Genomic DNA, 14,868 nt, shown 5'->3' with positions numbered 1-14,868 from the left:
AAAGCGAAAATCAGCAGAAAGACTGATGCTAATGATGCTAATGCTATGAAAACGAGGGTATCGTAGACACGCAATAATATAAAAGTCAATTAGAGTTAATTATTTTTTTGTCATCTCAAGCTTACCGCTTTACTGTGTCCGTCGTTTCCATAGATTGAAGGAACTGAAGCCTCAATTAAACGAAGCAACGGAGCATTTTGATGTCTCCATTTCGGCATCCTTGAGTTGTTTGTCTCTCTTAGTAATAAAGATAAGAAGAGAAGAAGAAGAAAGATGGCGGATTTGCGAAACCGTTTGGCCACACCCATTAACTTAATTGAAAAAAACAAAAAAGATTCATTTTTAGAGAATTAGAAACATTTATTGTTTTATGAATTCAATACTTTTTAGCCTGTCAGTTACAAAGGTTTATAATAGCTTTTAAAAAATGCATACAAAAATAAATGGTTCACAAAATGTTTATCAGATGACAACAATGTTCTTGTGAAACAGACGTACATGTACACGGCAGATCACAATTTAAAAAAAAAAAAAATACAATTTAAAAAAATATACAATTGATTGTAACATTATGCATTAAGTTGATCCATACAATACCAAACGTAATTGAAGTAACTTCATACAAATATTTGCATAGGTATCAGTCAGACATTGTTCTTTTCACAAATTGGCAGGAGAAGATTTCAAATGACTACTTATTTAAGAACAAGTGACTCCAATACAAAGATGAAATCAAGAACCAAATAGACAATTAGTGTAGAATTGTTCCTTTGCCTCCCACAGAGAATATAAACACAAATCACCACTAAACTATTCATGGAGAATAAACAAATGTTGAAATTAATTACAGTAAAAGTGGTCAAAGTGGTGCACCTTTTTTGGTCTCACTGACGCTGGTATTCAGCATGGAGTTTAATTAGAAAAAAATTACAAATATTATTACCCTAATGAAGGTTAAAAGGTGACATATTCTACTCAATAGTGTTGTGTACTTTCTAATTAACAATGGGCAACCAAAGAGTCATTTGTCTACTTGGGTATGTTGCCTCACATAAATGAAATGAAGATAAAAACATACTATCTAAACCATATTGTAAATTATAATGACATCATTACAACATCCAAAATGTTCCCTGTGTGCAAGTGTGTTCTTCTTCTGTGTTCTTCAGAGAACAGTGTCAGTGTCTTTCCCAGTAAGCCAGTAACTGTGGTCCAAGCGTAGCCGAGAGTGAGCGAAGCATTTTGGAGTGTTTGCAGAGCGTTGTCAACATGGCCTAAGTCTTATGAGTGGCTCTTGTCGTAGTTCTTCACCATGCGCTTGATGTGGAACAATTTGTGTCTCAGACTGCGACATTCTTTCTTCTTAGACTGGTACTCTGGTGTCTGAAAAGTAACAACAAGGTGATGATTTGGGAGGATTCTGCCCGACCACAACGATAGGCAAAATCTCTAAAAAGCGCGTACTTACCCTCTTATAGTCTTTCAGATGATTATATTCCTCTGCTACACCCTGAGGAAGTCAAAAATAATTGTGTTACATTCGTGGTGTGTCATTTGTTACCATCAGGAATGAATTATGACATCAAACTGTTACAATGACTCTATATCGGTTTAGTGCATTTTGTCTACTCTCCTTTGTGTGACATTTCATCCAGCCAATATGATCTATTATTATCAGATTTTCTCTCTTACCTGATATTTAACAGAGGTGTCATCGAGCGTGTCCAACTCCCTGCTAAGTTTGTTAAGCTGATCGTTGATGTCGTCCATGTCGGCACACATGCGCTTGTACACTCTTAGGTCGGCGTCAAACTCGGATTTATAGCTGTGACGTTGTTCGTCAGATGTGATCTCGGGGTACATGCTGGGGGGGAATACCGAAAGGAACAAGTTGTGGTGGCTTTGAAAAAAAGCTTTGTGTGTTTCTGGAATATCCATTTGAGGTCTATGCAAACAATAAAGTCAACTCCTTTGTACCTTTGACCGAGTTCCCTCATGCGTGAGTATAACGGCATGCCGCACAAGATTAACTAATCCTCAAACAAACATACAGTGCAGCTTTTTTTTTTTTACTTATGCCAGTGAAAATAAAAAATAGTCCTCTATATCCATCTGTTCCTCTCCAAACAAATACTTTGGCTTAAGTGTGTCGTAAACAGACTTTTCCTTTCTAATCCAACAGTCATTTATTCAACCCGTAGAATTAAGGACTAGTCTGGAGAGAAGAGTAAAATGTGTCATCTACATGATGTTTGCACCGCTCTAATCCCAAGCGTGTGATTTACGTCTCACCTCTCCCACTCTTCCATATCCAGCTCGTTGCCCGTCTCGGCTCCCGTGGTGTACTCCGTCTCGTACTGAGACTCGTCCATGTCGGGGTTACGTCTGCGTCGCTTGGCCCGGTTGGCCGAGGGTTTGCGGCCTCTGCCGGTCTCCTCTGAAGGACTGGAGCTGGTTCTCCCACCGTGGGAAAAAGCCTCTGACGGCCGGGAGATTGTCCGTTCAGAGTATCTGACCACAAAGACGGAAAAGGAAAACGGAATCAAGAAAGGGACTCAATGCAGATCAGAAGTGTCGGATCAAGTCAATTAAAATACACGTTGCTTGAATATGAAATATTTTAGTATTAAAAATCAATTTAAGGGTTCTCTGAATCGATATCGGGCCATTCGAGGGTTAATCAACTAAAAATCAATTCACAGAATTGTTTTTAAACCAAGCATGGCTAATTTTGTGAGGCTGCAATTTGAAAAAGAATCCAAACCAGCAGAGGAGCAACATCAACGACACAAAGTTAAAACGATTGTGGCTTGTTTGTCAGCATTATGATCATAAAGAGTACGCAATATGTATTTGACGTGTGTACGCTGTACTTGAAAAGAAAAAAAAAAAGAAAATGGGCGGAAAACAAGGGGAAAGATAATCTCACACTGGCTCAAAGGTCAGAGCTCTGCACAGCTCATTCTCGGGTAGGGCGATACATTTGTATTCATAACTAGTCACATGTTTGAGGTTGCGCAATGGACCCACTCATTGTTGTCGTAGGCGTCCCCATTGAAAGAGCTGCCGTCCAGCTTGGCCGGGGTGTAGGAGATGACACTGTTTGCCGAAGCGTTGAGCGGACCACCTCCTTTCTCGGACACCAGAAGGGTCGGGGCGTCTTGAACGCTGCGGTTTTCCTCCACATTGTCCACCTGCGCAGGAAGGAAAAAACAAACGCAACAACGTAAACATCACAAAGACTGGTTCCTTTCTGTACTCACATCCTGCTTGGAACATCTAGTCACAATGATGTCGATTTGATGTTGTAGCGGTTAGATCATTAGTGCGTCATATTTAAGAGAGCATGTGGGAGTTTTTTGTTTTTTTCCCCCTACAGTCCGACTTTTATGAAAACATGTTGTTTCAAATATTGTACATTTCCCCAAGACAGCCATCGGCCCAGCCAAAATAATAATCAGAGTACTGCTTTCTGCCTTCCAGCTGCGTGGGATTTCTATTGGAAGGGCACAGCTCAGGCAAAAATCCCAAAAATGCCCTCTGACTGAGCAGAAGTCAACAAGTGCATGAATAGTAGAAGCTGCGGCATCTGAATATGGCCAAGTAAGCAATGTCGCCGCCGCCGTTGTTGTTATTAGCTGCACACTGACACCACTAATGAGCTCATCAATTAAAGACAATGGAGCCCGAGCTGAGCAGAATGAGGCCAGTGTGTGTGTGAGGTCATCCTCGGCGAGCTGCTCCAGTGTCAAAGCCAGCCCGATGACTCACCGCGTGGTGGTGACACGTGGCGCAGTAATGACCACTAAAGAAGATACAGTGACATATCGACAAATGACACAGCGCACTAGAAGATCTGTTCAAATGGCCAGAATTGGAGTGGTGACAAATTGAAATTTGAATCACGCCATATCAAGTCAATCAAGTCTCTCTCTCGTAGGGGTGTTGTTTTTAAAGCTCTGTAGAAACCACCTGCTTGCTTGGTATCTTCTCAGGTAGCTAATGATTAATCCGAGTGAAACCAGGTAGTAGAGCATGAACAAACATTCACAGCCACAAGAGTGAACAAAGTCACTCATCAGAGGAAGCGCTGGGAGTGCGATTAACAACAATTTATGTTGCAAACCCGAGCTTCAGTCATCGTGTTCTGCATGTCCATTTATTGCGAATAAATAATGACGTAAATCACGAGATTCCCACTCACTCAATTTGCATAATAATGCGCCACGTGGCACAAAGCTAAACAGTCTGGGTTCATATTGGGGAGCATATGTCATTCATTTTTTTTTTCACTTCATCTCCTCGTCAGAACAAAACAAGTTATGGATTATTTCAGCCTGGCTGGATTAAACTCCCTGACCCCGTCGCCTTGAATACAGATTGAAAAGTTAAGAACTCTGGGTCACGTAAGGTCAAATATGATTTCCATTCGTCAGAGCAATGTGACTGACACAAGGGTGAGCACGGAGTTTTTATGGCTCACCCAGTCCTCGACATCTCTGCCTTCCGATGCCTTGCCGCCAACCAGAGGCTCAACCCAAAAGATGTTGTTTTTGCCGTAGCGCCAGATCTTGCCTCTGGTTTTGTGCGCAAAGAACGCGGCGACAGCCAGGGCGACCACCATCAGGAATCCGCACACCATTGCGACTCCCTGGGAAAAAAAAAAGATTAATAAAAATCAGGAAATCAGAAATTAAAAACAAAAAAATAAATGAAAAATAAATTAGAAAAAAATTAGGATATCAGGGACATAGGAGTCAAATGATAATTTTTTTTTTTTTTTTTAAAGATAAGCTGTCCCACAAAAACGGTTTGACCTGGAATAAGTGTAACAAATACATACTGTACGTGTCTTTGTCCAACAGATAAGCAGAAAAGATAAATCCAGTCTTCAATAAAGACAATAATCCTACAAACCTCTTGAGGGTCCACAAAGCAGTAATGGTAGAGGTACTGGTTGTATATAGGGAAGCCTCCCACTCCCCCCATTTGCGAATAGCCCGTCTGGTAGAGGCTCTGGCACATCATGAGCATGGGGTTGTAAATCACATTGGATGTGCCCTGGGCCTGGGGGTTCACGCCAACTATATAAACAATGTTTATGATGCCCTGTAACATAGACAACATGCCTGTCATTTGATGATGTCAATACGAAACTGAAAATGTTACAATGACAATCAAAGTACTTCGATCCTGTTTTGCTGGCTTGTATTTAAAAAGAAGGTGCGGTGTTTTGGAGAATATTTCCGTATTGCTGCCGCTGTTCAACCAACTCAATACTAACGTGAGGTCAGGTGAATCATTAACAGCTTAATTGCAACACTCAAGGCCATATTGTGTGTCCAGTCCTTGTTGGGATGTTATTTTGCTTTTTTCTTTTCTTTTTGTGTGACCTCGCTCTTACCTGCAGCACAGCCATGATGATACAGGCAATCAGAAGGATCAGAAAGTACTTTCTGCTACGCATGGCGCCGGCTTTCGAGAAACTGGCGATGAAGAAACCCAGCGCCCCTACGAAGTTGATAGCCGCCATAGCGATCATTGCCGTTTTGGCCGAGTAAGGGGAAACGTAGGAGCCCTGGTAGTTGCCGTAATTGCCGTAGCCAGCGTATCCTGAGCCGTAGCTGCCGCCGCCGTATCCGACGCCGTAACCCGATCCGTAGCCCATTCCCATCCCGTTCCCGTACTGCATGTCCCACATGAGAGTGGAGGCCACGCAGGCGAAGATGGCCAAGCACAGCACGATGACCACAGCCATCATGGCCTTCACGATCCCCGGAGGCGACACCCATTTGTAGAAGTGCTGCGGCTTGTCCTCGACGTAGTACGATCCCGGCGCCGGAGGGTAAGCGTTGTAATCGCTCAGAGGAGCGTGGAAGCTGCCCGCTGCTCCAAAGCCATTATTGGATGGTGGGGTGTACACCGGTGGACTCTCGTAGGGCTGTTTGTCAAACATCTCTACAAAGGGAAAGAGGTGAAACAAGCACTGAGAGCAAGTTCAAATGCGAGTGTCAAAGAGCAGAGCACTGATATGACTTCACGCTTGATATGGATCAGATGGGCGTGACTGGCCTTCGTAATGAGGCAGTCATACTAAGGAGTCAATAATTGTTGGAACCCCGACTGAAATCAAATGGCTCGCCTTGATTCAAATATAAAAAAATATTTAAAAAAATATATAAATTAAAAAATAAATAAATCATGAATTACTGATACATTGAACAAGAAAGAAATCTCAAGGTCGCGTTTCAACTTCTGCAATATTATTGACAGCAGCACATTTCTCACTCTTCTTTTTTTTGTTTTGGGGCCAAAGTAAATCCTCCAAAATAAATGCACACAAATTGAGAACATATGGTACCTTCTCTATCTCATCTTATTGCTGTTGTAAATGTTTTATTGAGGGCAGAAAAAGGTTTTTACAATCTTATCACAAACTAGTTCAGACCTGCTTTTTCGCATTATCAGGGGAAAAAAATGACCTCAGCTTTGAAGGAGTCAAATCAGAGCCAGCGTGGAGATGTCTGTACCAGGGCAAACAGGGAGCTCAGCCAAACAATACTTCCATTTTTTGAGTCATCGCGGGCAGTCGGAGTCTTTCTGCTGCCCCCGCAACGTCCGGGCCTTGAAGACTTCACGTTCCGCCCTCAACTCATTTCGTTTTTCTTCTGCTAAAACTCTTACAAGGGGGGCAAGGCCCCAAATGAACAATAGCCATTCTTTGACACCGGGCGGGGAGAAACTTCTGAAATGTAACTCTCCAATTTGCTCAATGGAATCTCAGCCAAAATAGGCTGCAAGGGAAACACTTGCGGTATTCGGGTTAGTGTAAAAAACAAAGTAATGTCTGCCACCGTAAACACAAGCGCCTGAATTCAGGCTGGACATGTTCAGGGTCGTAATTCTTCCTTCTCTATGGGACAGAGGAGGTCTCGCCTCAGAGCTTCCCTCCATCCCAGACACCCTCCTCTGTGTACGTCCAACATTCCCCCTCCTGTGCTTACTGCTTGCCATTGTTTGGGGAGCAGGAGGGGCAAAAGTCAGGGCTTCTCACTGTTGTCATGGAGTCAGAGTTCAAAAAAAGGGAAAAAAGAAAATTGGGAACCGTCTTGGGAGTACCGAACAACAGCTCCTCTGTGTGTCACGTCGCCATACCGAAGAGACAAAAAGAAAGAAATGCAGGTGCAAGCAGGTTGTGCAAAGTAGTTTCGGGTCATTGCTCATTCTTTTTGGGCAAATATAAGATTTAAATAAGAACCAGTGATGGGATGCTACATTGCATCCCTTGTTCTGCCACTAATGGAATTCCACTCACATGTCTCCCACCTGTCAAAATCAGAACGTCAACTGTGACTATCTATCTATCTATCTATCTATCTATCTATCTATCTATCTATCTATCTATCTATCTATCTATCTATCTATCTATCTATCTATCTATCTATCTATCTATCTATCTATTGCTTATTTGCAGGTGTTCAACTATCAACAGTGTTCTGAGCCCAAGGTTATTTTGTCTGAATAGATTTAGTATGCCAGAAGGCATGTCACATTTTGAGACTTAGTAAAGAAATGTATATAATAATATCTGGTAACTTGAGTATTTCTGTTTTCATTGTCACGGAAAACAATTCCCAAAAAGTTGAATTGTTTTGTTCTCGTTGATAGTAAATGAATTGCTGTACTTATTTGAGAGAGGTTAAGAATGGCATTCACGTCATATCACTTCAGTATTATTTATTTTATATATATATAGGTGTATATATCAAGTATCACATCATTCGCTTTCAATTGTCACCTTTTTAGTGTAATCGCCTACCTGAGGACCGCTGGGAGGCAAAAATCCTGGCCGTCCTGGTTTGCAGAAAAAGAAGAAAAAAAAGTATTCCAAGTTTAAGCAGTTGCCTAAAAGTCAAACGAATTCACTTAGATATCTTCACCGCGTAGTTTTGGCATTAAGGTCATTTGAAGTGGGGGGGGGGGGAAATATATATAGTTGCGTGTTTGTCCACTTGCAGCGCCTGCTTGCGTTTTGCACAGCAGCTTGGGACTACATGAGTTTCGATGTCTACTCGGTCCGCGGTGATGAGGTCGGCAGGCAGGCAGGCCGCATCACACCCGCAACATTGCATGTGTTCTAGCGCCAGGGGTCAGTCTTGGTATGCCACAGTCGCTCAAGTTACTCAAGACAAAAGTAACTCTTATTATGACTCTTATACTCTTATATTATTATTATGAATAATAATAGTATTTTTTTTATATATTTATACAGATATTTATATATTGTTATATTTTGTACCAGAAAAAATAGATCTTCAATCACACACTGAGTATTGTTGCGATTGAGGTATTTATTGATTGATCGCTCAATTGTTTTCTGCGTTGCCCTTTTTATACGGCAAGGAGCATCATTTGACCTCATTTAAAATGGATGCCACACACTTCACATAAGGCAGTAGAATGATGTCATTTCCCCCAGTCAACGACAGAAAATATCATGAAATATGTACTGTACAACATAAAAACAGACTTTAAGCTTACTTAAAACTTACTAAAACAAAAATCTCCTGTACTACACAACAATTTTGTTTAGTGTCCTCGGGATTACGTTGCATAGTGTTAGCTGTTAGTGAGTTTGAGCGAATAACAAATAAGGTTAGCTACGTCTCTATATTCATTATGCATGGCTTTGACTTTAGAACACAAAATATTTCAACAAAACAACAAGTAAATTGTGTGCAAATGTCATTTAGTATGAATAGAATAGCATGCCATGCATTTAACACTTTTTTAGTTTCACAATCTCAAAGCATAGTTTAGGAACGATGCCAATCATCCATCATTCATATTTCCTCGTCTTGAGAGGCCAAATGAGAATTGTTAAGAGGCCAACTGCCGCAGCCACCGCCACACCTCCCGTTACCGTTGCCATGACGTCACGATAAAACCAAATACAATCCGAGCAGCATGCCTCTGTGCTATCAATGAGGAAAAAAAGAGAAAACAGGTGAGATGGGCATCGATGTAAGAGGACATCCAAATCCTTAGGAAAAGTGAAACCCCCTAAAGTAAGATTTCAAAATAATCAGGAAGTAATCCACTCTTTTATTCCCTTACAATTAAATATTAAAACTGCCCACATTTAAGTGTTTTGCACATGTTGGCCTGACGATGGCAGTAGAGTGCCACAAGTAGACGTGATCGCTCAGTTCTGCAAATTAGAACGGAACTGCAGGAGCTTCATCAGCTTTAAACGTTTCCATATGGCAGTCAGAATATGAATAAACATAAACCATAGTGTAACTTAGGCTGTTTGAATCTGTCCATTCTAAAATACTGACCCCAAAATGTTGCCAAGTCAGCAAGTTTGGATAGTTATTATTCAAAGGTGTTAAAGGTGGGGTGGAAATTGTGGTTGAAGGTCCAAATTTGACAATAATGGTCTTCTTTCTTTGACAATATGTAATGTGTTGTGCTAGATTTTGAATAATGACCCTGTTCATTCTAAAAAGCAAACTTAAAACACAAACTTTGAGTGACTGCCAAAAACCCAATAACAATATTACAGTGGAGTTACTGTAGTGAGTTCTTACTTGACCCATTGAGGATAAACATTATAAATGAGTGGATTCATTGACTAAATAATACATTTGAGTGAATGCAAAAATCAGAGGGCATGATTAAGTTTATCCTATACCTTTTTTTTTTTTTAATATAAAGCATTTGCATATGAAATGGAATGAAGTTTCTACGCTACTTAACATGAGCATTTGCGTGATGTTTACCTGCACGGTCTGATACTCTGAATGATGATGACCCCCACACCGTTGGCCACCTTGTCTGTGAGGCTCATCGATCCATAAACGAAGGCTCCACTTTGCTGCCAAACGAAAGACATAATGGCAAGGTTCAGAGACTTGAGAGTTGCAATAATAATTGAATCTTGAGGGAAAAACTAAAGTTCCAATTCCTAATTTTGTTTGTTTGGGTAAACCTGTTTAGACAGAGCAAGGAAATAATCTGGACGCAGTCCGGGCATGACTCAGCAGGACAAATTCTGCTTATCTTTCTCAACAAGCTGCTTACCGTTTGCTCTCCGATGAGTTTGGCGGTCATAGAGAGAGACATGACCAGGATGACGGCTGAGCCGGCTCCTAGCAACACCGCCGCGCCGTAGATGCTTTCGGCTCCCATTGTTTTGTCAAAAAACACCCAAAGGGCAAAGCCCATCACCAGCAGCAGACCCACAAAATACATCATCTGAAAAGTACAGTCATGCATTCATCTCATGACTATCAGCCTACTTAAGGTATTGTGAGGATAAAGCAATGGGTCTTTTACTCACACTGATGCCTACGAGCTTGCTGATTGGCTTCATTGTCAGCGAGCTAACGAACCCGCTCACATACATCACCAGCGGTATGATGGCAATGTACTTCTGTTGGACATCAAGGCACACGTTAGACAGAAATGGCGTGGCGTGGCGGCGCCGGCCGTCTCTTACTTGCCTTTGGTAGCATCAGTGAGTTGGTGAGGTAAACGGAGATGTACGTCTGGGACAGGTTGACTATAAGTCGCGTGCACATGTAGAGAAAGGCCATCTTGGAGGAAGGAAAAGGCAAGCCAATGAAAATCTGCCATGTTGCTTTTTCAATTGTAGTTTGGAAAACGTATTGCGTCCAATCCGGATGACTGACTGGCACCACTGTGCTGACAAAAATCATTTAATAGGATCACTTGACCTTGTGACGGAGTGCTGCCAGGGATTTAGGGCCACATGAAAGCCCAAAAAAATCACTTTGGACCCTCCGTGTCAATGCTTCATACTGACCTAAAAAAAAAAACTTAAATACAGCTGCATGACTGAAATTATATCTAGGCATTAATCTCATCCTTTTAGGGAAAGCTCTTTGCACAATGATGTAGTGTGTGTGTGTTACCATGCAATTGTGCTATTAGGTGTGTCACCTGGTAGAAAGAAGGCTCTTTAAGCCAATGTTTCCACTGCAACACTCGAACAGGCTCGGCGTCCTCATCAGGGGAAGGTGTGAGCAGGAGCTCCTCTCCTGACCTCTCCTTTGTGCCAATGTGAAATATGAACGAGAACACTGCCCCAACACCCAGTACGATGAGAGACAGCATCTGTTGCGCGGGGAGAGAACAAGTCAATATTAGGGCATTTGTATTACGTGTGACTAAGCAGGATTCATGAAGCACATCACGTTCCAGACAAAGTCAAAAGCGCGCCTCTCCAATCTTACCCGAAAGAGAGGAATGTCCGCCGAGCCCAAGTTGTCCGTCATGTCCTCTTGAGCCAGAAAGTGAAAGAGCAGAAAGGCCACAGTGTACACCGTGATGTTAGACACCACAGTGAAGGCGTACCTGCCCAAGAGACAAAACAAAAGATGCACTTTAGTGTCAAAACAGATGCTGCGCTAATGCGGGGTGTCTATTTTGGACGTACACCGTTTCCAATCCGAGGATTGGATGGCTAAAAAAATGCATATTATGGTGACAATGTAGGTGAAGAGATTACATTTATAAGATATGAATTAAATAAAAACGTCATTCTGGTCTGCAAACTGCTGACAAATGAAATGTTGCATTTATATATTGAATCAGGTTGCAACATTACATGCACAAGCAGCAGATACTGACCGAATGAAAGTGAATGAGTCACCCCAAATAATGTAAGATTGTTCTGGCAGGTTCACTTTTGTGCATCTTAAAAGATAGCACAACCAGCATTAAAATGTTTTTTTAGTTGGGGGAACAAAAACTTCCAAGTAGTAAAGACATCATCCGCAAAGGCTCAAATGTCTCTGGTAGATTATTTTTGCATTATTTCCCTATAAGATAGACTGATTTATGAAATTAAATCTAATAATAATTCAATATATTTGTTTTGTTTTTTTACTCACACATGAAATAATTAGTTACAAAGAATATTTCGGGAAATGTCATTGTCCGTCCGTCCGTCACCTGTACGCGGTGAGCTCCACCTTGGCGCTCTCAGTGGACACCAGCTCCGGGATGAGGGAGAGGTGAGAGATCTGAGTGGCCGCCCAGCCAAACTGGAAGACTATGATGAAGGGGGCAAAGTAGACCACCTTGGCCCATTGGGGAGTGTTTGCTGAGCACGCCAGGCAGGGATTGAAAATGAAAGGGAAAGACAGGATAACACAGATGGTTCCTGCCAGGAGAAATACAATTGTCAGCCAAAGGTACTTTCACAATTAGAATTTTAGTCATTGTTTGAAAAAAAAAGAAAAAACACCAACTTAAGTGTTAAATGGTATTCAGGAGAAAAGTAAGGATGAGAAGCCAAAAATCAGATTTAAAAAAACACACAAACAATGCTCAATGTTTTAAGGCAAAGTTAGGATATCATGGGGGCAGAGTATCAAAGCGCAATCATCTGACTTTGAAAAGAATCCTTTTTTTTAAGTCATTGTACTGTATGGCCAAGTTTGACAAGCAGCCCGAAGCAGTTGGAGCTTTCAAGGTCAGCAACAATTCATTCAACTGTATTCTATGAAATTTGTGGGGTGGGGGGGATTTGTGTTTGGGGGGAAAAAGGGTTTTTTTTTTTTCGGAATTTCATGGAAAACAAGCCATGTGCAATGAGCTTTTTCAACAAACAACACAAACAAACCAGTTGGAAAACAAATTCTGAGAAGGCAAAAAAAAAAGGAAAACGTGCCAGGTCACGAGCATTGTAGCACTTGAACATTTGTCAAGACTTTGAGAATTGGGTTGCACGTTTTAAAATATTTGGAGATGTTAGGATTTTTAAAATCAAGTTTATTCAAAACTAATTTCCCTTTGAGATTTATTGGAGCACTACGTATGATACAATTAAATGAATTTAGGCTCAAACAAATTGACACCAGTGGGTAGAATTAGAACATGCTCAATTTGATTTTATTGTAGGTTTTTTTTTTTTTTTGCCGGCCACAATTGTGAAAAACTTTACATTTTAAATGCTACTTTTTGTTAAGAACACTGGAAGAGTGCTCTTATTGGGAAGTGCTGACTAGCAGCCTAGCAGGAAATACGCAATGAGACATGTGCCGGCCGCTGTGCCATTGTTGGGGGGAAGACAATTTTTTATTTTTTTTAAATGGCACTAAATTGTTCCGTCAGCCTCTCGCATTTGTTTGCCATCACGGTGACGCCACTCTCAAAAAGATTTTTTTTAAATAAGAGGTAACTTGCCACCATGGCACATAGTAGTGCCATCTACTGGTGTACTGTTTTATTACCACTTAAAATTGATCATGCAAACTTTTTTTTTGAAATTCTCAAAACTCAACTGAGGCAACTCCTAAGTGTGGGTCCAGGGCGAGGCCGCATGAGCCTGGGGCCGGCCGCCAGCATGTTGTTGCCTGGCATTGGAAAACAATTGTATACATTTCCAACCATCCATCTACTATTTACTGAACAGCTTTATATTTTTAATTGAAATATTTGATTGGAGATTTTTTGAAAATCCATAGCTTAAAAAAGATTTGGTCTATGCTTAGAGAGACAACAAAAATTTGTCTAATTCATGCATGAAAGGTTAGAACAAAAATTTGTCTAATTCATGCATGAAAGGTTAAATAGTATTTCAATCTGTACATTTGAGTTTAACTTTTAAGTGAAGCCGATGGATTAAAACTCTGTAGCCCTACTTAAATGCTGCATAATCTTGCTTCCTGTTATAAAATATTATTTTTTTCGCCCCTTCAGCACAGAACTAAAGGAAATAAAAGAATAAATAAAAGAAATAAACGCTTCTGAACTCACCCAACAAATGCCAGCTTTTTCTCTTGCCGTGTCTCATGGAGGGACTTCTGTCAGATTCGTATCCAATGATTGGAGTGCACACTCCATCTGCCACCTGTCCGATGAGCAGCAGCACTCCAGCAAAGGTGCTCCGAAGACCCAGGACCGAGTGCAGGTAGACCAGCAGATAGGTGAACCACATCGAGGCGCACAAGTCATTGAGAAAATGCCCGACGGCATAACACAAACGCTGGCAAAGTGTCAAGGTCCTTATCTCCCTCTCGACCGGGGCACATGGCTCCATGATGACTTGCTGCGGATTCAAGTGTCTTTATTTACAATTTAGAGCTCCGTCCTTGTTGGATTTACAAATAGTGTCACTAAATCGGGAACATCTAAGTCAGCTTTTACGAAAATGGAATCGCGTGAAATGGAATCACACAAGCCCCGTTCAAACGAATCCGAACTTGATGGAATATTTGAAAAAACAAACATGAAATGGCATTCTTCAGCGCCTACATCATAGGAGGAGCTTTCTAGTCGGGGTTACGTATCCATTCTCCTCCTCCTTGATATGATTAATAGATCGGGTGACTTGGCTTTTAACGCTTCCAGACAATGTAAAGATGAATAATCAAGTTTTGAGTGCCTTTCACTCGTGACCAAAAGGACTTCCTTTCTTTCTGTTCCTGACAATGCACAAATCTGCTACGGCTGACAGAAAAGGGGGAAAAAAAATCCACCTGGTGAAACTCAAGTCTCAAAACAAGTCTGAAAATATTTTGCTCAAATATTTACCGCTGGCTTCAAACTTCCGTTTTCGTGTCTTTTTTCTGACACGCGTGTCGTGGTTCCACTTCTCCATTCGGATGACAGCGTCATAGCGAGATACGTTCCATGACTCTCAAGCCAGAAGTAAAAAATATACATATAAAGGCTTAACACTTGACACTCAACCCATGTCCACGTTTGTCTTAAAAAAAAAATGCCTAGAAAGCTGTTTCGAAAGATGACGGCCAGGTGCATTGTGGGAAATGAAGTCCAACATAGGCTCCAACCCCTCCAAATACTTGTAGAACTTGAAAAAACATGAGAAAA

At 41.3% G+C, this 14,868-nt stretch overlaps 2 protein-coding genes across 4 annotated transcripts; both read right to left on the bottom strand.

Annotated features, from left to right (window-relative positions):
• Nucleotides 1-365: 365 nt before the first annotated feature.
• On the bottom strand, nt 366-8,217 carry si:ch73-61d6.3 (occludin). The gene is made up of 9 exons (XM_061297570.1): nt 7,820-8,217; nt 5,405-5,958; nt 4,918-5,109; nt 4,484-4,651; nt 3,031-3,194; nt 2,293-2,511; nt 1,693-1,864; nt 1,469-1,510; nt 366-1,383 (listed from the first exon to the last, which is right to left on the bottom strand). Exons 2-9 carry the CDS (start codon nt 5,954-5,956, stop codon nt 1,282-1,284), a joined length of 1,611 nt encoding a protein of 536 aa, XP_061153554.1. The 5' UTR covers nt 5,957-5,958; nt 7,820-8,217; the 3' UTR covers nt 366-1,281.
• Nucleotides 8,218-8,331: 114 nt separating this feature from the next.
• Nucleotides 8,332-14,771, bottom strand: mfsd12b (major facilitator superfamily domain containing 12b). Of its 3 annotated transcripts, none has more exons than XM_061297569.1 (10): nt 14,569-14,771; nt 13,792-14,484; nt 11,983-12,193; nt 11,262-11,382; nt 10,969-11,142; nt 10,509-10,601; nt 10,346-10,438; nt 10,087-10,260; nt 9,786-9,880; nt 8,332-8,978 (listed from the first exon to the last, which is right to left on the bottom strand). In XM_061297569.1, exons 2-10 carry the CDS (start codon nt 14,072-14,074, stop codon nt 8,840-8,842), a joined length of 1,383 nt encoding a protein of 460 aa, XP_061153553.1. In that variant the 5' UTR covers nt 14,075-14,484; nt 14,569-14,771; the 3' UTR covers nt 8,332-8,839. The 3 variants fall into 3 exon arrangements, with proteins under 3 accessions (XP_061153553.1, XP_061153551.1, XP_061153552.1); XM_061297567.1 differs by having other exon boundaries at nt 13,792-14,083; XM_061297568.1 differs by having other exon boundaries at nt 8,332-8,973; nt 13,792-14,083.
• Between the last annotated feature and the right edge of the window lie 97 nt (nt 14,772-14,868).

Source organism: Syngnathus typhle, linkage group LG14 (assembly GCF_033458585.1).
Source record: "Syngnathus typhle isolate RoL2023-S1 ecotype Sweden linkage group LG14, RoL_Styp_1.0, whole genome shotgun sequence".
NCBI lineage: Eukaryota > Metazoa > Chordata > Actinopteri > Syngnathiformes > Syngnathidae > Syngnathus > Syngnathus typhle.
This window is presented reverse-complemented; position numbering and strand designations above follow the sequence as displayed.

What these genes read in the sequence shown, in the direction of transcription:
- si:ch73-61d6.3 (XM_061297570.1), bottom strand. Translation starts at nt 5,956, where the DNA reads ATGTTTGACAAACAGCCCTACGAGAGTCCACCGGTGTACACCCCACCA. An exon ending in GCAGAGATGTCGAGGACTGG is followed by an intron (nt 3,195 to 4,483) that starts GTGAGCCATAAA and finishes CTTCCTGCGCAG; the next exon opens with GTGGACAATGTGGAGGAAAA. An exon ending in ACACCTCTGTTAAATATCAG is followed by an intron (nt 1,511 to 1,692) that starts GTAAGAGAGAAA and finishes TGACTTCCTCAG; the next exon opens with GGTGTAGCAGAGGAATATAA.
- mfsd12b (XM_061297567.1), bottom strand. Translation starts at nt 14,700, where the DNA reads ATGTATATTTTTTACTTCTGGCTTGAGAGTCATGGAACGTATCTCGCT. An exon ending in ACGGAAGTTTGAAGCCAGCG is followed by an intron (nt 14,084 to 14,568) that starts GTAAATATTTGA and finishes TTGAATCCGCAG; the next exon opens with CAAGTCATCATGGAGCCATG. An exon ending in AAGAGCCTTCTTTCTACCAG is followed by an intron (nt 10,602 to 10,968) that starts GTGACACACCTA and finishes CCTTCCTCCAAG; the next exon opens with ATGGCCTTTCTCTACATGTG.